The sequence below is a fragment of the Theropithecus gelada genome, chromosome 3, assembly GCF_003255815.1.
Source record: "Theropithecus gelada isolate Dixy chromosome 3, Tgel_1.0, whole genome shotgun sequence".
NCBI classification, from domain to species: Eukaryota; Metazoa; Chordata; class Mammalia; order Primates; family Cercopithecidae; genus Theropithecus; species Theropithecus gelada.
Window position 1 is genome coordinate 181659740 of NC_037670.1, and position 25565 is coordinate 181685304.

At 52.3% G+C, this 25565-nt stretch overlaps 1 protein-coding gene across 2 annotated transcripts in view; it reads right to left on the bottom strand.

Annotated features, from left to right (window-relative positions):
• PTPRN2 (protein tyrosine phosphatase, receptor type N2) overlaps positions 1–25565 on the bottom strand; it is an 898882-nt gene that overhangs the window by 47235 nt on the left and 826082 nt on the right. For both annotated transcript variants that reach the window (XM_025379168.1, XM_025379167.1), the window contains 2 exons: positions 18053–18126; positions 9672–9749 (listed from right to left, as the gene is read on the bottom strand). In XM_025379168.1, coding sequence (XP_025234953.1) covers positions 9672–9749; positions 18053–18126 — 152 coding nt within the window. The remainder of the gene's footprint in view (positions 1–9671; positions 9750–18052; positions 18127–25565) is intronic.

Sequence of the window (25565 nt, forward strand, 5' to 3'; positions counted from 1 at the left end):
ACCCCGTGTGGCTTGGTGTGGCCACCCTGCCGCGCAGGGGTTCCCACAGTGGGAATGCACACTCACACACTGGACTTCCTCTCCACCCAGCCTTTGTGTGACCACCGTGGGTGCCTTTGTGATCAGGCATTGGACCCGCACAGGAAGTCACCTGGCCCAGGCGTCACTGAGACTCCTTGTGGCCTCTGCCTGTGCTCGCGTTCCCGGTTAAACATGCGCCTGGTCTCCTTGCGGGGAGCTGCCGTACTGGGTGGCCTTTCCTTTTCAAGATCACGACCTGACATAAATGCATCAGATCCAGTTGTGAAGCGAGAGAGGAAGAGGAAGAGGAAGTGCATTCCCACTGTGGGAACCCCTATGCGGCAGGGTGGCCACACCAAGCCACACGGGGTCTGCTCGCACACAAGCAGGCTGTGAGTCTTTCCCAGAGAATGGAGACCTGACTTCGGTGGAGTGGCAAGCCCTTCTTATTCTGAGGCTTGCTCTTCCTCCTGGGCAGAAATACTGCTGGTGGAAAAGTCCCAGATGGAGGAGGAGTCCCAGGTGGAGGAGGAGTGGGGAGGGGAGGAGCTGGGTGGAGGCTGGGAAGCAATCACACACAGGAGCAGCAGAGCCTGCTGTTCTCAGCTGGGAGCCGTAAGAATCAGTTGGAAAGGAAACTTGGACCTGTCCTTTCTATTTGAGTCCTTTCTATTTGAGTCCCATTTTAAATTCTGCACGTGTGTGGCGAGAGACCAACTGACCATCTTTGCACTGTCTCGAGCAGAACCACGGATAAGTTTCATGGTCACAGGTTTCAAACCCAAAATTTAGATAAGATAACGTGAGAAACAGTTTCTTTCACCTTTAAAGGTTTGTGAATTTATGAATGAAAAACATCCAGCAAGACCAAACCTTTGAAATATAACAATGTCCTGGAAAGTCCCGGGCATGTGGTTAAACTACTTATCAATCACGGACATGAAATATCAAGTTTTTCCTAAGAAATTAACTAAGAACACCACTCTCGTGCTTCCCTTTAATCCAGTAACATGCCTTAAAATCAACCCAACTGTGAGGTAGCAGGCTCCGAAGTCACTTCCCTCTGCTAACCTCCTGAGCCTCTTCACTCCAGAGTCAGTGAGATCTGCAGACGGTTCCCTCTCACGTCAGCCACTGTCCGGGGGTGGAACAGGGTGATGGCCAAGCTGAGTCTTCACCCACACTAGGGAGCCGCAAGGACTGGGGGACATTCTTATGCTCTTGGAGTCAGACCACTTAAGGTAACCACAGACCCAGAGCAGACACTGTGGCCCCGGGCTGGACACATCTGACAAGAAAGGAGGCTGCCAGACACTGGGCCTGTCCTGGAGACTCAGGGCCCTGCCTCCCACATGCCGAGGGAACATTACAACGGTTGTGAGTAGCTGGGGGCCATGAACCAGGTCGGGCTCAGCAGATGCCATCTTTGGAGGATTTAAACATTTTTAAAAGTTAGGTGGTGTGGGGCCATCCCCTCTACTGAGGCCAGGCCAGGGTCATCTCTGGATGCTCTGAGGTTTGCTTGCTGGTGGTACTGACGGTGATGCCAGAAGGTCATCCTGCGCTGATCAAGGAAGCTGCCCAGAGACAGTGCATGGTGTGGAATCCAGGTCTGCCATCTTCCCACCCACCCCTGCCTGGACCAGTGCAGTGGCTGACACAGCAGACAGGCAGATACACAGACAGACGGGCAGACAAGACAGGCAGGCAGACAGACAAGACAGGCAGGCAGACAGACAGCCAGAGACAAGACAGGCAGACAGGCAGGCAGACAGACAAGACAGGCAGACAGACAGGCTAGTGACAAGACAGGGAGGCAGGCAGACAGGCGGATAGAGAGGCAGACAAGCCACTGGTACTCGGTGGTGGGTGGCCCTGCATGGTGACAGTCAGCTCTGAACTGTCATTCTCCTGCACCTCAGCCTTGTCGCCAGTGACTGGCAGGCAGTTGGAAGGAAACACCTTTAAATTCTTTGGGTCTTCCGCAGTTCCAAGTTCAGGTTTTTTTCTTAACCATAGTAAGAACTATGATCTACAGATGCCAAATAATAAAAAGCTGTATTTACATCAAGCCTATCAATTTGGAAATGAGAAAACGTATCCCCCCAGCTGAGGCTTCATCACAGAATACTTTTAGAAAGCGGAAACTAGAAATTGATAGTGCACCTTTTTCTTGGTAAAGTGTTGATGCAATAAGAGTCAGCATGCATCCGATGCCAGCGGGACACCTGCTGACTTCAGCGAGCGCTTTGTGCTCTCCCTGGGGGTCAGGGGAGCTGCTTTGTGTCTGATTCCATCCTGAAAGGCAGCCTGTTCGTCAGACAGGAGAGGCAAGGCTAGACTCTGCAGTCGTCCTCTTGGCTGAGCCTCCCATATGGGGAGTCAGTTCCCGCGGTGGCTGTCCCTGTGCCTGGGCTCCAGGGCCCTGGTTTTCCATGTCACATCTGCAGACATCCACTCCGCACCTGATCGTGACAGACCACGCTGCCTACATTTCTGGTTTAGAAACAGCTGTTGTGTATCTCCTGGGCACAGCCAGTGTTTGGTGGTGACACACAGAAGCTCCCTCTGGAAGAAGAGCACATAATTCTGCAGCTCTTTCTAAAGATAGGAAAGGGGGGATGGCGGGTGGCCAACTCCCTTCGGTTGACACGAGCCGCGTAGCACAGGGTGTGGTGGAAGGCGGCACAGCAGGGGCAGGCGGTAGGGAGGTGGTCCGCGATGGATTGTCGATGCCTGCGCCCCCTCCCCTGCCTCTGCGGCAGTCATTATCCTCCAGCTACAGTCCCGCCTACAGGGGCTTCTCTGTGACAGCTGCCCTGTGCACCAGGACATGACTGGGCCAGGGACGTGCTGCGGGGCCACATCCCCGGGAAGGTGCAGACCTTGCTTCCCCATGGGGAAGTCTTGGCACCTGGAAAAAGTGTCACTTTATTGTCCGTCTCTGAGGAGTTTGACTTCCACACATTCTGTGCCTTGAGTCTAAGCACACGTGGATTTTGGTAAACAACGCCTACTCCGGACATGCCGAGGTCACCGCAGCCGGATCTCTCTTTTCTGTTTATAGAGATGTGTTCATGAATCACTGTGCCTTCTTCGTCTGTAAGGAGCATGCGTGGTGAAGAGACATCCTGGCACTACACACGTCTGGGTCTAGAATGGGCTCTGCCTCCCACGAGCCGTGTGGACCTGGGTGGGTCCTTATGGCTCTCTGGGCCACAGCTTCATCCGGGGTAGAATTGGGCTTGCTCTATATATCTCTATTTTAATTGTAGTAAAACATATTTAACATATAATTTACCATTTGTAAGTGCACAGTGCAGGGCAGTAAGGGCCTTCCCCCCACTCTGCAACCGTCACCATCACCACACTCTTCAGGGCATTCTCATCTTCCCAAACGGAAACCCTGTCCCCCTCAAGCCCCTCCCCAGTGTCCCCTCCCTGAGCCCTGGCCACTGCCCTCTACTGTCTGCCTCTAGGAATCTGACGCCTCCAGGGACCCCATGAGGTGGAATGATGGGAGGCTCATGACGGCTTCATCCCAGGGCCAGTGGCTCAGCCAAATGAGATCCCATATGGAAAGTGCCTGCCCAGGGTCTGGCACCAAAGAGCTCAGTAAATGGGACTTCCTTTCTTCCCCCAGCCGCCTTTCCTTACGCCAACTGGACTCGGATATCCCCTCCAATGGGTGTGTGTCTTTCACTCAAGGTGGCCCCATTTGGCAGGTGGGAGGCATCTTTGCAGATTAAAATACACTTTCTAGAGAAAGGCTTTCTAGAGAAAGGCTATCTGACGGGTACCCAGAGCCGCAGGGATCCAGGAGTAGACCACGGACCCCTGCCTCCTCTCCCCTTCCTTCCTGACATTCAGCCTCCCCAAGCAGAGTGTTTACAGCAACTAGCGCTCAACACCTGGGGGTGTCAACAGATGGGTGCAAGGTGTTTAGACTCCTCATTTAGAAGCATTGAACAAAATAGTAAAACCTCACAAAGCCAAACTCGTGTGCCTAATTTAAAATTTACTGGAGGCCAGGCGCGGTGGCTCAAGCCTGTAATCCCAGCACTTTGGGAGGCCGAGACGGGTGGATCACGAGGTCAGAAGATCGAGACCATCCTGGCGAACACGGTGAAACCCCGTCTCTACTAAAAAATACAAAAAAAAACTAGCCGGGCGAGATGGCGGGCGCCTGTAGTCCCAGTTACTTGGGAGGCTGAGGCAGGAGAATGGCGTAAACCCGGGAGGCGGAGCTTGCAGTGAGCTGAGATCCGGCCACTGCACTCCAGCCCGGGCGACAGAGCGAGACTCCGTCTCAAAAAAAAAAAAAAAAAAAAAAAAAAAAAAAAAAAAAAAAAATTTATTGGAATATTATTAACCCTCCTTGAGATCTAGAGTTTTAGGATTTTAAAAAGAAAGTTTTATGCACCATGAAGTCCAGACGCCAGCTGAGGCCAAGTTCCTGTGTGACGTCTGGGCGGACAGCGGCGGCGTGCATGGAAGAGGGAGCTCGATGCTGAGGACGGCTTTTCCTGCCTCCTGCAGTGATGTTCACGACTCTCACCACCCTGGCTGTTTCCACCAAACTCTCTGGCTTCTTTTTCTTTTGTGTTTTGGATGTCAGCACCCTTTTTGAATTTATGATCCCAGAATGAACATCATATTCCAGATACGATCCCAGAATGACCAGCATAGAGGACAGTGGAAATGTTTCTTTCTAAGATCTTGAGATGACTTCAAATGATGTAGCACAAGATTGTCCCATACTTAAGTTTCCTTTCCATTCTTCCTTTAAAATTGTTCCACACTTAAAAAAAAAGTGTTTATATGACAAAATGACACCCTCAACCCCAAATGGGTATTCTTTCCTTGAGGTATGTTTTATTTCTAGGCCAGTTTACTACTTACTAGTAACACTGATTTCTGAACTGTCGCTCAGACTTCCACAGACCCCTCTGAGATGGAGTAAGGACCAGGAATTAAGCTGAATGATTTGAAGGGCACTCACAGACAAGGAATTAATTTGGGGTACATCTTCCTTTAGGTAATGAATTTATTTTTAGGAATTTCTTGAGGTAAGTCAAATTTTGGAAATCAAATTCTTGAAATGCATCCAGTGTCCATATAGAGCTGATTCACTGCAGGAAAGCGCCGTGTGTGCAGTAGGCGGTGACCTTCTGTGGATTTCCGTGCAGGAAAGCGCCGTGTGTGCAGTAGGCGGTGACCCTCTGTGGATTTCCGTGCAGGAAAGCGCCGTGTGTGCAGTAAGCGGTGACCCTCTGTGGATTTCCGTGCAGGAAAGCGCCGTGTGTGCAGTAGGTGGTGACCCTCTGTGGATTTCCGTGCACGTTCTGGGCTTTGCTCACAGCCGCAGCATGGACAGAGGTGCTGTGGGCCCCACGGGAAGGGGAGTTGACGGGGCCTCACGGTGCCAGGCTGGGGGAGAGGCTGGTGTGCGTGGAGTGACCTTGATGCCCCATGCTCACTGAGGGGACTTCCCCTGAACCCCCCTTCCAGGCTCCTCCTTTCTGGACCCATGGGCCCCCATACGGCATTTCTTGTTGAGGACCTTGGGGCCCTCCTGGCTCCTCTGCCTCCCAGCCTCCCAGTGACCTCTGAACAGACTCTTGACCCATCACCATGTCATGTGGGTGCCAATTAGCTGTTTGGAAAAGGTATTTTTTCTTCTTAGCCATTGTACTGGGTAGAATCACGTACCCCCAAATCCATGTCCACCTGCAACCCGTGAATGTGGTCTTATTTGGAAATAGGGTCTTTGCAGATGTGGTCGAGTTAAGGTCACACAGGCTAGGACGAGCTCTCAGTCCAATGACATCCTTAGAAGAGGAGGGAAATGTGGACCCCGACATAGATCCACAGTGGGGAAAGGCTGTGTGACAGGGAGGCGGAGATGAGGGGGACACTTCTAACCCCCCAAGAAGTGCACGGGCTTGGGGCAGACACAGCTGTCTTTCCCATCACGGCCTTTCTCACGCTTGTGCTTTCTTCCTGGAATTCGCTGATTACCGACAGAGAAGAAACACCTGTGGACCCACCCCAAGGAGGAGCTTCAGATGAGCATCAACAGCCAGAGATAAAAGGAAGGTGCTTTGGGATGATCCATAACCTTCGGTCTGTGTCCCGATCCTTGGTCAGCATCTGGGAATGGTCCAGACGGGGGATGCAGGAGGAGACGATGCTGACTCCAACTCAGCCTGTTGGCTTTGTCACCATCAACTTCACGTCTCAAATCCAGCTTTGTCCTTAAAAATACACGTTACTGTAGGTTTGGAAAAGTTCTGCTTTCCGTGGGTGGTTTTAAAGACAGGTGTTGCTTCCTCTGCCTGCATTCTGCTAAGCCAGACAGGGCAAAGAGAACCCTAACTTTGAATTTTTAAGAATGTCAATCTTGGGGCTCACTGGTAATTACTCAATGGAGAGCAACGCCTGAGAGATGCTGACATTCTAAAATACACGGTTTAGAGGCCCTCAAGCAAATGTGACTGTGCTAGGAAGCAACTCTCCTCCATCCTGCTCTGTGTGGATTTAGGACATCGACGGCAGGCAGCTCCTGTGTTCTGCACAGAGGGATCCCCAGGATGAGGGGGGATGTGGAAGCAATGACGTTGTGGTCAGGGAAGTCTGCAGGAAGCAAAATGAAGCAAGTTTCTTTAGTTCAGGATTTCTCGGAGGCTCTGCTGGGCTGGCGCGCTTGAGAACATCCTGGGAGGGCTGAGACTACTGGCTGTGAGCTCTTGTCTTAGAAAAGCTGTGGGACCAGGTTGAGGGACGCTGGGGTTTCCTGGAACCACCTGATACCTGATGACCGAGATGCGTCTCAAAATTATCTTGCATTTCACCTTGCTTTAAAATTTGTGTCTACTTATTTCATTTAGAGATGCATTATTTCAATTTCAAGAAGGTATGCTCTTTGATAATCACTCTGAAACAGCTTATAAGATGTAAACACTGATCAAATGAATTGCCTCCAACAATCGCAACTATCCATAACAAACAGTAAGAAATATGGTTCACGCCTTATATTCACTAGCCATGTGAATCTGGACACGCTATGAGCCTCTGAGTCTCACGGACCACAAAGACTACAGGTCAGCACGTGAGAGCTTCACACAGGACCCGGCATCTGCTGAACGGAGGGTGGAATGTGGGCATCATCATGGTCGTTGAGTGTGGACGCCGAGAGCCTTCACACAGGACGGAGGGTGGATGTGGCTGCTGCTGACCGGAGGGTGGATGTGGGCATCATCGTGGTCATTGAGTGTGGATGCCAAGAGCCTTCGCACAGGATGGAGGCTGGATGTGGGCCTCATCGTGGTTGTTGAGTGTGGATGCCGAGAGCCTTCACACAGGACAGAGGGTGGATGTGGCACCTGCTGAACAGAGGGTGAATGTGGGCATCATCGTGGTCGTTGCGTGTGGGCATCATCGTGGTCGTTGAGTGTGGACGCCGAGAGCCTTCACACAGGATAGAGGGTGGATGTGGGCATCATTGTGGTCGTTGAGTGTGGGCATCATCGTGGTCATTGAGTGTGGACACCGAGAGCCTTCACATAGGACGGAGGGTGGATGTGGGCATCATCGTGGTTGTTAAGCATGGACACCCTCCAGACCCTGTGGCTTTGCTGGACAGAGAAGTCTTGCACAGGTGAGGAGATGAAGTTGATGTTGGGCTGTGGGGGCCCAAGAGCTCATAAAAATGAAAGAACACATATTCGGGGGCACCCCACACCACATATAAATAAGCATGTTTTGGGTAATGGGTTGAGGTGGATGAAAATTCGGGTGGTATTAGGACTCTGTGGGCATTCCCTGCCTGCCCTCCAATTCCAAACACTCTGTCCTTTTCCCTGAGAAGCCGGGGTGAGCATGTGCAGTGGGGGCATCCCTGGATGGGCCCTGGGGCTCCATTCTAAGGGCAGAGCTGGGACAGATGGGTCCATTCTAAGGGCAGAGCTGGGACAGATGGGTCCATTCTAAGGGCAGAGATGGGACAGAAGGGTCCATTCTAAGGGCAGAGCTGGGACAGATGGGTCCATGTTTCAGGAAGGCAGGTGTGTGCCATCCAAAGAAGACCTTCCTACCACGAAACTCCCGAGATGGGGGGCCCCAGGGTGCCATCTTCCCTGGGACAGGCATGTTCTCACCGGGTTGGGCGACTCCCCAGCAGTGACAAGGAGGGAACTCAAGTGCCCCAGGGTGCTGGGACCAAGAGCCCCCAAAACCATCCAAGTGTCACAGGTTCGCCGTGCCACGCCAGGATTACAAGCTTCAACAATGTCACACAGAGATACAGTTTAGTTTTGTTTGTTTATTTATTTATTTTCAATAGCATGAAGACACAGGCAGACACAAAGAGCAGGAGGTCATACCGACGTGTTTTAGATCCTGGTGTCATCCGAGCTGTCCTGGGTAAGTGATGCCATCTCTCCAATACTCACGTGCCTTGCCCATAAAATGGGACGATGGCACCTGAGGATTGAAATGCTCACCATGCAAGGGTGCTCGGAAGCCCTCAGAAACCCTGGTCTGTTCCTGACTTTTCTGGGAGGCCCTCAGAGACTGTTCTCAAGGGCGGAGAGAGGAGGCTGTCCTTCCCGTAATCGGAGTCATGCGAGGCTGACGGGAAAGCCGGGAGAGGGAAGTACAGGGAATAGGAAGAGCCTGGAGCAGAAGTGAATTTACCGACTCCGGTGCACGGCGACATCAGGAAATGTCTCACCCCAGTGCTGCACGGGCGCCCGTGGATCGCCAGGAGGCCCAGGCTGTGGATCGCCAGGAGGCCCAGGCTGTGGATCGCCGGGAGGCCCAGGCTGTGGATCGTCAGGAGGCTGCAGCCTGGTCCCAGCATCACTGCTGCGACAGGCACCTCCCTGCCTGGATTCTGCCACGTGGGATTCCGCGTTGCTTCCCACCTTTGTCCCCAGCTCGAATCTCCTTAGGAGCTCCTCTCTGCCAGGCTCGGGGATGGCTGGTGTGCCTGACATGTGGCCAGCGCCTGTGCTCCTGTGGTAACTCACAGCCACGTTCCAGGTTCCAGAACCCATTCCTATTCAGCTTTGTCATGTGGCTGGTGAGGGAGGACCCGGAGGCAGCTGGAGAAGGAAGACCCCCCTGCCCTCTGCGTGTTGCTCTATCTGCTGACGTTTGACGTTCACATCAGCCCTCGTGTCTGTGCCTCCGTCTGTGTGACCTGGGCTTGCGCCGAGTCGAGGAGCACCGCCTGGCCTTTAGATGCCCTACGGGACTCCAGGAGAGGAGGATAAACTGCACGGGGGCCCTGCTGTGACCGTCATCGTAACACCACCATGGAGAACAGGCACATTTTTCAATAACATGGAACGATGTAAACACTTACTAACTTTATCCTCGCTGTTTTATAAAATGCAAATGTAAAGTGGCTTAAAAGTAATGATCTTGAAAACATTACATCTCTCAAAGGGAATTTTTTTCATACTCAAGTTTTGGAAAACAAAAGATTGATAATAAAAAATACGAACAGACTGAAATTCTGATATAAGTAACATTTGATGAGTGTCTGCAAGAAGTTTGATTGGCTTAATCAGATTCAAGACACGATTTGTGACCCAGCTATTGAGATCTTCCTTTCAGAGAGATTTTAATTTTAAAAAGTTCACCTGCCAAAAGTCGGCCACGGTGGCGGGCAGCGGTCCCTGGGTGGCGATGTACGTGGGGTTCCTCGGGTCGTGATCCATCTGCGGAGACAAGACCACATGACAGCGGTTAGCCAGGAGGTTAGGAAGCCCAGCGGTTAGGAAACCCAGAGGTTAGGCAGCCCAGAAGCAGAGCCCGGGTTCAGGAGGAGGGAAGGGTGGCGTCTACTGAGCTGAGCAACACACAACTTGCCCTTTGCTGATTCAAACGAGCACCCGGCACAGATGGGGACCCAGCCGTCCCGAGCTGAGCCACCTCGTCTGAAGGCCCAGCCGTCCCGAGCTGAGCCACCACATCTGAAATGCTTTCCTTATACCTGAGGTTGAGGTTCTAAGAGTGGCATCAACAGAAATGAAGACCAGTAGCCCAAAGAGTGCAGACAGCTGTCATTAGCCCACTCAGCAGGTACAGGCCCATGACATGGATGAGCTTTCCAGCCTGCAAGTGACCCCAGAGCTTCCTGGCCACGGAGCCCACCCAGGCTGCCCCGTGTTCAGGAGAACGAGCCTCTTGCTAGAGACACAGGCCTGGCTGGGCCGAGGCTGAGCTCCAGGCTCTCAATGGAGAGTGTGAACGTGGTTCCTCCAGGCCCCAAGGACAAACTTGCCAGCGTACTGGGAGAACGAACCAGCGCTACCTCCTGCTTCCCTGCTGGAGTTAACTTGTCGTGTGTGGGGGCTTGTTTTTGTGTATCCTGGAAAGGGGGCATGGGCAGAGCCGGTCGGCCTGGGCTTGGGCCTGGGTCTGCAGCAGAGCTGGGGTGGAAGGGGGCATGGGCAGAGCCGGTCGGCCTGGGCCTGGGTCTGGGTCTGCGGCAGAGCCGGGGTGGAAGGAGGCACGGGCAGAGCTGGTGGGCCTGGGCTTGGGTCTGGGTCTGCAGCAGAGCCGGGGTGGAAGGGGCCATGGGCAGAGCTGGTCGGCCTGGGCTTGGGCCTGTGTCTGTGGCAGAGCTGGGGCAGAAGGGGACATAGGCAGAGCCAGAGTGGAAGGGGGCATGGGCAGAGCCAGTGGGCCTGGGCCTGGGTCTGTGGCAGAGCTAGGGCAGAAGGGAAGGTGGCATGGGCAAAGCTGGTCGGCTTGGGCCTGGGTCTGTGGCAGAGCCTGGGCAGAAGGGGGCACGGGCAGAGTTGGTCGCCCTGGGCCTGGGCCTGGGTCTGCGGCAGAGCCGGGGCAGAAGGGGACACGGGCAGAGCCGGTTGGCCTGGGCCTGGGTCTGCGGCAGAGCCAGGGTGGAAGGGGGCACGGGCAGAGCCGGTTGGCCTGGGCCTGGGTCTGCGGCAGAGCCAGGGTGGAAGGGGGCACGGGCAGAGCCGTGGCGGAAGGGCCTTGCTGGGAGTGGCTTTCTGTTCTGTTTCCCCACCAGGCAGGGACCAGAAACAAAGAGCGCAGGTGTGGGCTCTCCGGCTCCCCAATTTGTCTGAACGCATCCTGCTAGCTCCAATGGGAGAAGGTTGGCTTGGAAGACCATAATTATTACATTTATTTCAAAGATTAAGCACAGAAAAAAAGAAAAAAGAACATGAGGACAAAGCCTCGAGAGGCAAGCAGGATTTGAGCACATTGCTGAGGGGAGTCAGATGGAGGCGGCTCTGTCTCCCAGAGGGCAAGTCCAGGCCACCCTGCAAAGAACATGAAGACACCAGGTCATCCCTATCAACCCCAGGACTCACCAGCTCCTCCCCACACCTCCCAGAAGCATCTGCAGAGACTGACTCCCGGAGAGCTGGATGCTGCGCTGGGGGAACCTCACCTTGGGGAGGCAGCTGCTTGTGCAGCTGAAGCACAGTCCTTCCTTCTATTGTGTCTAGGACTAAAATGTACTCTTTTGCTATCAGGGTTTGATTCAAGATTTACGATGCTCCAGATTTCAAGGTAATTATTAAGAATACGTTTCTCATTGTTCAATTCCCACCTATGAGTGACTAGAACTTAAAGTATAATAAACAATAAAAAAATAAAAAAATAAAAAAAATTATTTTTTACATCACAAAAACCCCCCCCAAAAACCAAAAAGAATAAATTTCTTAACACAGTGAAAAACGAGCAAGTTTTAACCCTATGTAATTTTAAGCCAATGCATGAGGACATCAGTGGTGGCCCCCGTGTCACCTTGAGCACTGCTGCTTTTGGGAAGCTGACGTGGGGCACATTTTCTTTAACAGCCAGCCAGTGAGTCCCCGTGCAGCCGTCACCAGCCCCAAAGATGACGGCTGTCAGCACAAAAGAAGGCACCAAATGCACCTTATAATTATGTTCACCATAAAAGAGGGGCGAGCATAAAGGAACAGATGTAAGTTATTCTCACAGAACAACACGGTGACGCTAGCCGGGGGCTGGGGGAAGGCAGGGAGAAAAGCTTTTTGTGCATCTGATTTAGTGATTCATAATTAAAACCGGACCTCGTTTTGAAATTCGCCACAACACACACAATACAGGTAAAATTATGTTACTGCCACTGAAAGCCCCAATTAGAATGTTTCAGTAGAAAAATGCTTAGTAGAAATAAGGAGTTTTGATTTTTTGAAATATGCATTTGTTGGGGGTGACAGCTATTTACAGAGACCCTGTCTCTTCTCTGCAAATAGTAATGCATAAAAAGGAAAACCCCACCTCCTTCTTAAATGTGTGTGTGTGTGTGTGTTTTTTTTTTTTTGCCCAGAGCAATTTCTACAACAACACATTTTAAAATAGTAAGCATGTTCAAACTGGCACATTTAGTTGCTTTCAAAATGAGAAAAAGGTGATTGAAAGTAAAGTTCTGGACAGGGTTGCAGGAGGGTCGATAAGGTGACTATTGAGTTAGGTCTGAATTGTTAAGGTGTCCTAAAGTCCACACACCCATCACCTGTTCCAATGCCCAAGACAGGAGCAAATGCAGTCAGGGTGCTGCAGGGGGATGGCTGAACACGAAGTACGGGCTGCGCAGACTGAGTGGGGACCGGCCTCACCTCCCTCCTGCCCACCTGCCGTCCTGTGGGGGCCACTGGGAAGGTGGGAACAGCATGATGATCCGAGTGGTGACATGTGTTATCAGTTTCACAATAATTCAGGAGACAATTACAATCATTTAATTCCTGGCACATTCTGTTGAACAGAAAATGATTCTGGGCGGAAGGATTTTGTGCAAGCAGCGACTGTGAAGGCCACAGGCGGCCTCCTTGTGGTTTCTCACAGCCTTCGAGGAAAAGTCAAGCAAATACTTAACTGGCCACACAGAGATTTTATTACATTTAATGTTTTCAGGCAGGATAAGTGGCTGTGGAGGAAATCAAGTGAGTTTCTACTAACACTGCTTTTTCCAGTGAGGGCATTTGCCTGACGACCTGACGTGGCAGGTGTGTGTCCCTCTATCTTCCTCGCCCAGTGATTACACAGCACCTACTCCGGCTTCCTCCGATCTTCGTTCTTAATCTCCGCCTCCTACTCGTTGCTCTGTTTCATTGCAATATACTTTTTATTTGTATGACTGTTATGTTCCCGACACAAACTGCCTGACTGTGGGAAAAGGCCTGTCAGTGTCTCTGGGTCTCAGTCCCGATATCTGTACGGCAGGTGTGCTCAGGGAGTGAGGAGCTTGGATGTCCGTGTCTCCAGGCCTCAGTCTCCATATCTGTACGGTGGGTGTGCTCAGGGAGTGAGGAGCTTGGACGTCACAGTCTCCAGGCCTCAGTCTCCGTATCTGTAAGGCGGGTGTGTTCAGCGAGTGAGGGGCTTGGACGTCACAGTCTCCAGGTCTCAGTCTCCATATCTGTACGGTGGGTGTGCTCAGGGAGTGAGGGGCTTGGATGTCCGTGTCTCCAGGCCTCAGTCTCCATATCTGTAAGGCAGGTGTGCTCAGGGAGTGAGGGGCTTGGATGTCCGTGTCTCCAGGCCTCAGTCTCCATATCTGTAAGGCGGGTGTGCTCAGGGAGTGAGGAGCTTGGATGTCCGTGTCTCCAGGCCTCAGTCCCGATATCTGTACGGCGGGTGTGCTCAGGGAGTGAGGAGCTTGGATGATGCAGTTTCTAAGTGTCTTTTAGCTCTGGATTCCAGCACACATGTATGTGCAGACTCATCTGTGTCTATGCGTGTGTAGGTGGTCATCCTGAAACTTTCAGTGAACACCAAGTTGTCGGGTGGTCTGCGGCCCGCGAACATGTGTCCATGCTCTCCTCAGTGAACCACAGAAGAAGGAAGGACACCGCTTCCCCAAGCACAGAGCTGCCGTGCCCTCCAGTGGTGTGCAGGGCCGAGCGTCTGAACGGTGAGGTGCTGTCATTTCTGAGCGCTTTCTCCCCAGATGAGGCTTCTGCGGCAACACATCCCACCCAGAGAGGCCAGTACCACAGAGAATCCAGTGTGACTCATTCCAAGTGACTTCATGAAAATCAATGGCCAGAAACCAAGTACAATTAAGAGTATAATTCTGTTTTTACTTTTTGTTTTTGAGATGGAGCCTCACCCTGTCATCCAGGCTGGAGTGCAGTGGTGCTATCTTGGCTCACTGTAACCTCTGCCTCCTGGGTTCAAGCGATTCTCCTGCCTCAGCCTCCACAGTGGCTGGGATTACAGGCATGTGCCACCACACCCAGCTAATTTTTGTATTTTTAGTAGAGATGGGGTTTCACCATGTTGGCCAGGCTGGTCTCGAACTCCTGACCTCAGGCAATCCACCTGCTTTGGCCTCCCAAAGTGCTGGGATTATAGGCATGAGCCACTGCGCCCGGCCTACTTTTTAAAAATAAAAATAAAACCCATTTGTCTGTGTTGACTCTATTATCCCTTAGTCAACTGATTCTTAGGAAGACGTCATATGAACTAGGAGACTAATGAGGTGTGTTCCTCTGTCTCTCTGAATACACAGTGTAAAGACGGCCTAGTGATGCGCCTTATGCTATCGGAGGATAATTACTAAACAAGGATCTTTAGAAACTCTAATCTGCATGAAAAACTTAGCCACATTTTCCCCAATATTCCAAACAAAGTTCATTTTAGAAATGAAGCACTTAGCATGTCAGGACCACTGGACTGTGTTCTGCTCCTGAACTCAAGTGATTCGCCCGTCTCAGCCTCCCAAAGTGCTGGGATTACAGGCATGAGCCACTGTACCCGGTCAGGAGATGGACTTTTGAACTTGAAATATTTTTTTTTTTTTTTTTTTTTTTGAGACGGAGTCTCGCTCTGTCGCCCGGGCTGGAGTGCAGTGGCCGGATCTCAGCTCACTGCAAGCTCTGCTTCCTGGGTTTACGCCATTCTCCTGCCTCAGCCTCCCGAGTAGCTGGGACTACAGGCGCCCACCACCTCGCCCGGCTATTTTTTTGTTTTTTAGTAGAGACAGGGTTTCACCGTGTTAGCCAGGATGGTCTTGATCTCCTGACCTCGTGATCCGCCCGTCTCGGCCTCCCAAAGTGCTGGGATTACAGGCTTGAGCCACCGCGCCCAGCCTGAACTTGAAATATTTTTATATTGTATTCTTAGGAGTTGAGATTTACTTAAGTAAAATACTGAATATAAACCATTATTATACATAGAAGTTTGATTGTAAATAACTGAAGTGGTTCCCATATTTGGCCAATTTCTTATGCTAGTCAGAACATCCAACCTCTCTTCCTTTTCTGAAAAGCCACTCTGTCCTTACATAGGTAAATGCATTCTGAATTAAAACTTTAAATGATTTTTTTTCTCCCTTAATAGACAGTGAAATGAAGAATTAAGCTGATTTTTAAGTGTCATTGGGAGTTTCAGGGTTGTCCTGGCAATAAAGCTTGTGTGCTGTCTTTGAGTGGGCTGTTACATGAACACCATTTCTCAACTTGGTGTCCTCAGTAATAACCAGGCTGTTTTAAATGTAGCTCATGGGTTTCTCTCTCAGACAACCTATGAGGGAAAACAGAATTCCCATTGACTTTCATGACCTCTGATTTAAAAGCAAAGATTGCACATTATTTACTACTGGATGCCTTCCCTGAAATGTAATGAGGACTAAGTACAAATATGACAGATGTAATTATCATAGTTTTATCCTGCACAGCCAGGGCCTTCCTTTGCTGTAATTGTAAGCTTTTCATTCAGCTGCCACTAGGAAGGTAATTATCATTGTACCTTCAGCTATTTCATAAAGACGAGTCACCATCGATTTCTTCTGCTTCATTCTTACAACCCAAATTTGGAAAAAAAAAATTGTGGTATGAAATAAAGGCAAGACATAAAAGGTACCATAGAATTACTTCTCCCTCCTGGCCTCACCTTCTCACCCAAGCTCCTGCCCAGTAAGGCCTGGAGAGGGAGCGGCATGAATGTGCAGGAATTCATCCCCCAAACACACACCTCCTCTAGTTCCCAGATGAGCATGAAAGTTGTCCACCGTTTCCAGCTTGACACAGTTGCTGCCCTGGGCACTGCTGCCCACGTTGGCTTGGCTGTGGCCTGGAATAGCGCAGACATCTGCAAGTTGGAACCCATCAAGTGGGGGAGAGTTGGGCCCAGCTGCAACACTGAACTCTCGTCTTTTAGGCTTGTGAATCATGGCTTTATTCCTCATTTTGGCCTCATCAAACGGTTCATCTCAGGGAAAAGGGACCTCAACATGGCTTTTCTTTTCCTTCGGACAGTTTCGTGTTGCCAACTCTGCTGCACATGGTACAGGAACGGAATCCAGGCATGCACACCTGGCTCTACCAGAACGCATGTTCTGTTCATCAAGTGAGAGGCTGGCACATCAGTGAGGCTGTGGTTTGATGTTTTTGAATTAGAATTGATGACAGAAAAATATTACGTGCATCACATCTTATTAAGGAAGATGAATGAGGATCTTTGAAACCCAGACGGAACCAAGGTTGGGAGTCAACCTCTGCTGGAAGGAAGTGATTCCTTCTTAAGAATGAACACATAAATAGAAACCTGGGTTCAGGTGGTGTAGACCAAGTACACTAGACCAGTTCTTCACTTTGAATTCACTCTCTCAAAAAGCCGAACATGCTCACTGTGTGGGCCGTGAAGTGCCGGAAAATGGGACTAGCTCAGGCATGTGGGCATCTTCCCAGTGTGCTTTATCCCACGGGTGTGCTGAGACCAGCAGAGCCGAGAGCTGAGCACCGTCCACCATCAGTGGCCACTGAGACCAGCACAGCCAAGAGCTCAGCACTGTCCGTCATTAGTGGCCGCGGCCTGCAGGCAGTGGGGCCAATAATTTCATCCAAAGCTCCCTATGGATGAGCAAAGAAACTTCAAGACACCGTAGGGTATGATTTGTGCCTCAATCACCTGCTCTGTCTCACTCAGCCCTAGAACAGTGTCGCATCCTGCAGGCACCGTGTTTGATTAAAGGCGAATGTGGAATTTTAGTGAGATGTCCTCATGCTTCCCTGAAGACCAGAATTGAGAAGAGTTGTTTAAAGGGGCAAACATGACAACCAGTGTCTGCCACAAATCCGCATGGAGCCCCAGCCTCTCCACTGCTGGTTTAAAATGCCATCCACCAGGTCTCCAAAGCCCTGGCCCTGGACAGTGTCCCATCCCACCCCCGCCACCTGCCACCATCTGAACAGCCAGTCCAAGTGTCCCTAGCCTGTGGCTTCAGCCTTCTCCAAGCTCATTTCTCTCCCTCCTCTGCTCACCCTGGAAGGGCTGCAAGCCCCCCCCATTCAGCCCTGCTCCCCCCAGAGGTCATGACAGGGAAGGGGGATGCCCAGAGTTAAATAGGGTGAGAGCTGCATCCAGCATGGGCTGAGAGGAGCCCCTGGGAAGTGAAGGACCACAGGCCACAGGGACTCACACCTCATGGTGCAGGAGCTGCCGCTACACTTGTCCACAGAAACACAGGACAGCCTGATCTCCACTGCACCTGTGTCTATCCCAGGGGGAGGACCAGCCAAAAAACGGTCTCTTTCTTAAGAAACAGGGTCCCATTCGCTGGAAAAACTTCAGGAAAACGAATCTGGAATTCTGGACCTGCCTCCGTGCTACTGATCATTACAAAAAGCAGAGACCGAGGACTCTTGTGCCCATGCCCAGTGAATAAACAGGAAATGAGTAGCTCCAGGAAGAGGAACGGCACCCACTACGAATCTCTCCGAAAAGCCATGTCTTCTAGTCAGGCAACTGTCCAGTGGCCATTGCTGGATGTTCTACAAGTCATGGAACCCACCGCCCAGCGTGAGCCGGGACCCACACAGCTCATAAACAGCCCCACTGGTGAAGGAACAGAGGAGTGGCGGGAGTCCAGTGGGCAGAGTGGGTCCCGTGCACCACAGAGACGCTGAGCCAGGCGGGGATGCGATTTCCCCCAAGAACCTTCCCGCGTGATTTGCCGTGTCCATGACGCCCAATGGAAAGCCCGGGGCCACTGCCCTGGCGACACACTTACGATGGGGCTGGCGTTGATGTAGTCCGAGTGGCTGTGGCTGTTCTCCGCCTTCAGTAGGACCCGGGAGTGGTCATCTGCAAGGACACAGTGCAGGGGTCAGCGGAACGTTGGCCCACCCAGCAGCATGGGACCCCCACCTGGCCTCCAGGGCCCACCATCCAGCAGCGTGGGACTCCCAACCAGCCTCCAGGACCTATAGCCCAGCAGTGTGGGACCCCTGCCCAGGCTTCAGGGCCCACCCGTGTCCTCTCCCAGGACTCTGCTCACACCCTCCTGAATGTGGTTTCTAATGTTCCTGTTCCCATCCTCCCCTCTCTTTGTGATCCTCCACGTGGGAGGCAGATGAACGGCATGTGGGGAAGTGGTACAAAGCTCCCATTCAGCAGAATGGAGATATCCTGGTGTTTTCCCCCACGTGGAGTTCACACACCAAGGTCAGGGGTTCCTCTGCAGAATTTTACACCATGTTGGCCTTTAAATCACAGACACACTTGGCAACACACAGCAAGTAAATGGAAATAGGAACGTTAAGCAATCGGCCACCTTCCAAAATAAAAAGTTTCATAGTCGATGAAGAGTTAAGTCCTCAAGATTACCAGAATTTAGTTTTAAAAGGAGAGTAAGAGATAAATAAAATGCAGATAAAGAGGAAATAGAGGAGAAATGTACCAGTGGAGATTGGCATAAAAACTCGCTTGGACAGGCTGAGTAACCTGATGGCTGCTGAAGCCGGGCACAGCACGGGGGACGCTCGGCACTTGTGACGTTGTGATACACCAGCTGTCTTGGCTTTGGTTCTAGGGTAACCCCCATTCTGCTTACTGCGACTGCCCTCCTCTTTGCCCTGTTTTTAGAAACTTCGATCAGCAGAGCTCACAGAGGAGGAGAAGCTGAAAGAGCCCCTCCTGCATCTCCCACCTCCCTGGTGTGCAGCTGCTTCCTTTTCTCTGCAAGGTGCTCTTTGTATGATGGGATCTTAGGGGCGTTGTTTTTCTGCCAGAAATCTCTGTGGCCAGTGGCACCTTTGCCCAAGTTTTGCTCAGGCTGGGCCTGGCAGGCCGCGTTTGGCTCACACTACCAGCCTGGGTCCTATGCCTGCCAAGGGCGAGTCAGGCATGCAGCAGCGAAGGGTGTGTGAGGAGCATGGGGTCTGGTCACAGCAGTCAGGCACACTGGGTGCTGCAGCAGGGTGGGCAGCTCCAGGTGCCAGCATGGGCGCTGGCTCTCTGTGAGGCTGTGGCCAGACCAGGCAGGCTGCAAGCAGCTTCCATGGTTGACACTAAGGAACATGGTAGCTCCTGGAAGTCCGGAGATGGCAGGAACCACAGGGTCCCAAAGATGGAGTCACAGGCCTGGCTTGGGGAGCTCCCAGTTCTGGGCTCCCTTCTCAGAAGGAGAGAGCTATTCTCTCCTTCTCTTTACCCACAATGTGGCGAGCAAGGGGCATGCCTCAGCCCTGTTTGTGCCGCAGCTCTTCTAGCCCCACCATTAGACAGGTCCCAAGTTCTTGTTCTGCAACCAGGAAGAACGAGGTACGGAGACAAGTGAAGGGTGAGCGAGATGAAGAGGAGCTTCACTGAGCAATTCAACAGCTCAGTCTCCCACAGGGGGCAGCTCCTTTCTGCAGCCAGGGGGTCCTGATGAGTGTTCAGCTCCTAGCAAAGAGGAGGCTCTGGAGTGGGTAGCTCCTCTCTGCAGGCTGCTTGTCCCATTGTCTCTACAGACCTCAGCCGAGAGGAGGCCTTGGAGAGGGCAGCTCCTCTCTGTAGCTGGTCATCTCCATGTCTGCCCAGCTCTGGCTGAGCCTGAGGCATTTATGGGCCTCAGAGGGGAGGAAATACATGCTGATTGGTCCATGGGTGGCCATGGGCAGGCCTGGAAAAGGCACCATGAGTTCCCACTCTGATCCACAGGACTCGCAGCCCAGCCCCCAGCCTTCAAACCCTCCCTGGCCTGAAGGTGGTTGAAGGTGGTGCCTCATGGGGACCTACCCCCTTTTGCCCAGGAATCTCTGCCTCCTGCTGCCATTCATGGCACCCAGGCTGTTTGTGCCAAGGGGCACCTGCCGGCCAGAGCTGAGCTGCCCTTAGCCCTCCCTCAGCTTCCCTCCCATGCTTGTTGGTGCCCAAAGTCCAGAGGGGGCTGAGGTGGCAGGGGGCTGGTGTGTCAGCACTGCCCTGAGTGTGCCCATACCTGCTGAGCTGTGACAGCGCCCGGGCTCGGCCCTGACTTTGCTCCAAGATCAGCATGGGTGCCAACAGCAGGGAGAATCCAGACAGCAGGAGCAGACACTTCCTGCAAGGGCAAGGATCTTCTTCCCGGGTCCCCAAGAGTGCAGGGCTGCCTGGGTCTGCAGCTACGGTTCGGGCAGCTGTAGCTGCTCCCCGGGGTGGGGGTGGGTCCTGCCTGCTTCATGGAACAGGATGCCCAGGTCACGCCTCCCTGCTGCAGCCAGTGTGATGGTAGTGACCACTTCAGAGGGCCTGTCACTGACATCCCTGGCTGAAATCTGAGAGACAGCGTCTCAGCTCTGCTGCCGTTTGTCCCAGGGAAAACTTTTCAGTGCTGCGCACAACACAGATTTCCTTCTCTTCTGAGAAAACAAAAGCACCCTGGCTGGAGCCCTCGGAGGCCAGTGCTTGGAGGCCATGGGTCCCCTCTGGACCTGTTTCCAAACTCCAAACTCAGCAGGCACCTCCTGCGGGCGCTGGCACCAGAAGGAAGTGGCCCCAATCATGGAGCAGTGTGGTGGTGGTGAAGCTGCACAGATTCTGCTTTTCTATGCAATTCTTCCATTTTTCTTGGAGATTTTACTTATATTTTTTAAAACAACAAATTCTAGGGCTTGGGAAACTTAGTGTTTTAACTGATTTAACTAGGAAAGTACTGTGCACCAGAGATCAAAACACTCCAGGTTGGATGCCGTCCTGACACCCTCCTTCAGGTAGGAATGTCAGCCTCTTTCAGGGGTGACAAGATGGGGTAAGATAAAACATCTAGAAAGAGGAGAAAAATGCATATGTACATATGCACATGCCGTATGTAGCTGAATGCCTCAGGAATGTCGTGAAGCTGCAAATCATCCTGTCAGCTTTGAACGCAGGTTGTGAATGACGCAAAAATCCCAGGGACTCAATGGCTTTTAGCTCCTGCACAAATTAGTTCTTGGAGAGTGAAAATTGGCAGTGGCAGGAAATTGTAATGCGAATAATCAGAAAAAAATTGGTGGACTCTGACATGTGAACACCCCACAGACACTACTCCAAACATTGATTCCAGAAGCCCAATTTCACAGTGGGGCCAGACAGAACACAGCCAGAGATGAGGCTGTGGTCAGAGGTGCTGGGCTGGGCCCGGTGCTGCAGCCCACACAGAGCTTGGGAATAAAAGCAGTGCCTCTGGCTGCTTCCAGGGGCCTCCGGGCCCTGCCTCATTTTCAGCACAGCCACCGTTAGGCACTTGTGAGACCAGCAACTGGGGACCGCTCTTACGTGTCTTGAGAAGGCTTTATCAAGAGCAGGGTAACGAGGGAGCAGGGCAGGGAAGAGGCAGCGCAGCTTGGAGCCCCCAGGGTCCTGACCTGGCTTGGTCTGGTGCTTTGACGGTACCCACTGAGCCCTGAGACCAGCGGCCTGGTCTCCGGTGTGTGTGGGGGGGGTGGGGCACAGAGGAGGCATCAGGGCAGCGTGCTAGGAGCTCCTCCTCAGCCGAGCGGTCCCTGCCACCAGGTCCTGTGAGCAACAGGCCATGGGGAAAGTGGCCACTGCCACTGGACTCAGCAGACAAGCGCCAGCTGAATTTTCTCATTGGAAAATTAAGAAAATGCTTCCCTAGCTCGGGAGTCCTGAAGAGTTAAACATACATTCTACAAGCCTGGCCCTCTCCTCTCCATGGCAGAGGGGGAATCTGTCTTGGGCACCCGAGCCCTGCTGGCAAGCAGAGGACAACCCACGGGCTTCTTGGTGGAAGATGGTTTCAGCAGAATTCATTTCCCCCAAGGTCACCCTTTAAAGATGGCACTGAGTGGAGGACCCGGCTTCCAGGGCTTCGGAGAGCTCCTACTTCCTGATCGCATATTTGATTTTGTGTCAACATGTTGCTTTTGAAATTACCAGGTAAGTCTTTTTTTTTTAAGAGACAGGGTCTTGCTCTATCACCCAAGCTCGAGTGCAGTGGCACAATATTGAATCACTGAAACCTCCACCTCCTGGGTTCAAGCAATTCTCCTGCCTCAGCCTCCCGAGTAGCTGGGACTACAGGCACACATCACCGCACATGGATAATTTTTAGTAGAGACAGGGTTTTGCCACGTTGGCCAGGGTGGTCTCAAACTCCTGACCTCAGGTGATCCACCTCCCTCGGCCTCCCAAAGTGCTGGGATTACAGGCATGAGCCACCACGCCTGGCCAGCAAAGTCACTGTGTTTGCAATATGGGGTCATTTGGAACTTCCGGGAAACGCCTGGAGCCATCCTAGGTGGGCCAAGGGACGCTGCGGGCCGTGGAGGAGGGCGGACTCTGACTCCCGCATGGGGTGACAACCGCTCCTCATGCGGAGAGTTCATGTGTCTGGCGAATCTCTATTTTGTGCTTCTCTTACTTCTTACGAGTTGTTTTTAGAGCCAATGGGATGATGGCATCCAGTTCCCAAGTCCCCTAAAGGGCAGTTTCCTTGACGTACAAGGCCTGGGGAGGGCCTTCATGTTCTATGAAGGGAGGCAGGTGGCCTGGGGCCTCTCAAGGCCAACCCCAGGCTGGAGATGAAGACAGGGTGGGCCCACGCGCAATCAGCCCTGGCCTGTGCTTGTGGAACTGAAGGCTGCTCCCTCCTGTTCTCAAATGAAACATCATACCTCCCTGGGGAGGCAACACAGAGCAATGGCAGGAGCCACAGGATGAGAATTCATAACAGCCTCATGTTTCCATTAAAAATGGGTGTGCTCTTCAAAACCATAGTCCGAGAATTTACTGAGAGGCCAGGAAAACGTGGGAACTCACCTAGAGTCTTCCTTCACCTGGCTCTATAACAGAGTTAACTTCAGTGGGTTAAATTAACCCACTGTGCACATTCCTTTTCTGAACCTTTACTATGTTTATCATGTGTTAGTGCATTGTTCAACAATATTTCAGGCCGGCTGCAGTGGTTCACACCTGTAACCCCAGTACTTTGGGAGGCTGAGGCGGGTGGATCACCTGAGGTCAGGAGTTCGAGACCAGCCTGGCCAACATGGTGAAACACCGTCTCTACTAAAAATACAAAAATTAGCCAGGTGTGGTGATGGGCGGCTGTAATCCCAGCTACTTGGGAGGCTGAGGCAGGAGAATTGCTTGAACCCGGGAGGCGGAGGTTGCAGTGAGCCGAGACCACGCCATTGCACTCCAGCCTGGGCAACAAGAGTGAAACTCTGTCTCAAACATTTTTTTTGATATTAAAAAAAAGAGTATTTCAAATTACTCAGATGTTCCATATTTTCATGGATTAGATCCTCTTCTCATCCTGGACCCAGTGGCCATCCTGGGCCATGGACAGAACGGGGACTACCTTACTGTTTTAGGCTGAAGAAACTAAGGCTCAGAAGGATGGAACGACTCATGTGGCCATGGCCTCGTGGTCCACAGGGGAGCGCAGGGTTTGACTCCCAGCCCCATTGCTTGCCAGCAGGCGATCTTGGGTAAACTGTTCAGTGTTCAGAGAATGCAGGATAACACACAACTCACAGGACTGTTGTGATAAATGGCGCACAGCAAGCAATGAGGAGCAAGGTTGAGATGACGGTGGACACACACCCAAACGGGTAGGTCAGCCAAGCTGGCAAAGTGTGTTCTTGCTGCCCTGTGGTGGCAGAACATATGGAGCGATTTTCATAGGTGCCAACACAAGAGACACATCCCACAGTTTCTTCTTGAGTATTACTAGGGCAAAGAGCCTTGGAAGATGGCCAAGCTAAGCATGTTAGAGGACGCAGTGGTGTAGCCATTAATCATGATCTAGAACCTCCCGTGCCCCCCCTCCGAATGCATCCGAGGAAAGTGTGTGGAAGACTCCTCTGCCTGGAACATCGTCTTGCTACACGGATCTCTGAGGATGGCATTCCCCCAGGCCCCCTGGCTTGCTGTCCACACTCAGGAAGCTGCTCTGCAGGGCCAAGAATCTGCCTCCCACCAGCACACAGGCTCCATGGTGCTGCTGTTTGGAGAATGCGTGAGGCCATCTGTGAAGCCACTGCTGAGTCCTGGAACTCGGCAATGGGGTTCCTTCCTCCCAGGGGCCTGACAGAACTCAGCAATGGGGTTCCTTCCTCCCAAGGGCCTCATGGAACTTGGCAATGTGGTTCCTTCCTCCCAGGGGCCTCACATGTTCTCTTGGGCTCTCCAACTGCCTCTGCTTTCTGTGAAGGTTTGGGCTCAGTCATTTATGCCGGCGGGAGACCCTCTTCTTCACGTTGATGGTGCGGCCTGTGGAGAGGTTGAGCCAGCATCTTCCTCCTAGAGGGTCTGAGTCCTGACTCTTCAGTGGACGACATGTTCCAGGATGTGCTCCGCAGCTGGCACCAGCACCCACAAGCTCCTGCTCCGAGTTCATGGTGTCCATCGAGGTCTGAGGGCTGCAAAGGCACATCCTGGGGCTGCTGTCCGTCAGCAAGGGCCATCAATGCTGCTTAGGGGGTCCCAGCTGGTCACACACAGAAAGGACTTTGAACTTGTTAGAGTTAAGGGAAAGGAATAAATGATCAGACCACATTTGTTTCAATACTCTGAGAAGCTACATGGGCTTGATTCTTCGCAGACCTGGGCACTGGAAGACCAGCAACAGTGAGATGACGGAACACATTCTGAAGGGGCAAGTTCTCTTCCTCCCACACACTCCCATCCTTAGTCAGCAGGCAGACATTCTGCTTCCAATTATGCCTTCAGGAAACGCTCAGCTCAAGCTATAAAGATCATCTAACATTTAGGTAAGTCAACTGAGTGTCATTCAGGGGCTTCCGCAGCTCAGCATACAATGGTGCATCTGGGCAGACTGGGACGGGCTGGGGCTGATATCCAGAAAGCCCTGCCACATCCAGAGAGGGTCATGAAAACGAGACCTATCCCAGCCACCGCTCAGGAGGCACGCCGCCCACCACTGAGCTGAAAGACTGAGCGCGAGGCTGGTGGCTGACTTCCAAACTGGACGCATCAAAAGCAGGTCCCAGAGGAGCAACAGTGGCCCCAAATGGCATGGTCATGAGGCTGGTTTTGTGTCTCATGTCTTAAATGGTTTCAATGGCATCCCCCACAGATCTTTCAGAAAGTTGCCCCCCCAATGGGACTGGAGGCGTGTTGGGCAGGTGACCTGGAGCAGGTGGACTAGAAGGAGCCTCAAGCCCCGGGGGATTCCCATACTTGAAGCAATTTTAATCCACACTAGTCTCATTGCGGGCATCTGTGTAGAAGGAACTCCCCAGGCAGGGCTGTGTGGGGGCAGGATGCAGCTGGAACAGATGCCAAAGGTATGTGGGTTGCCGTGGCCG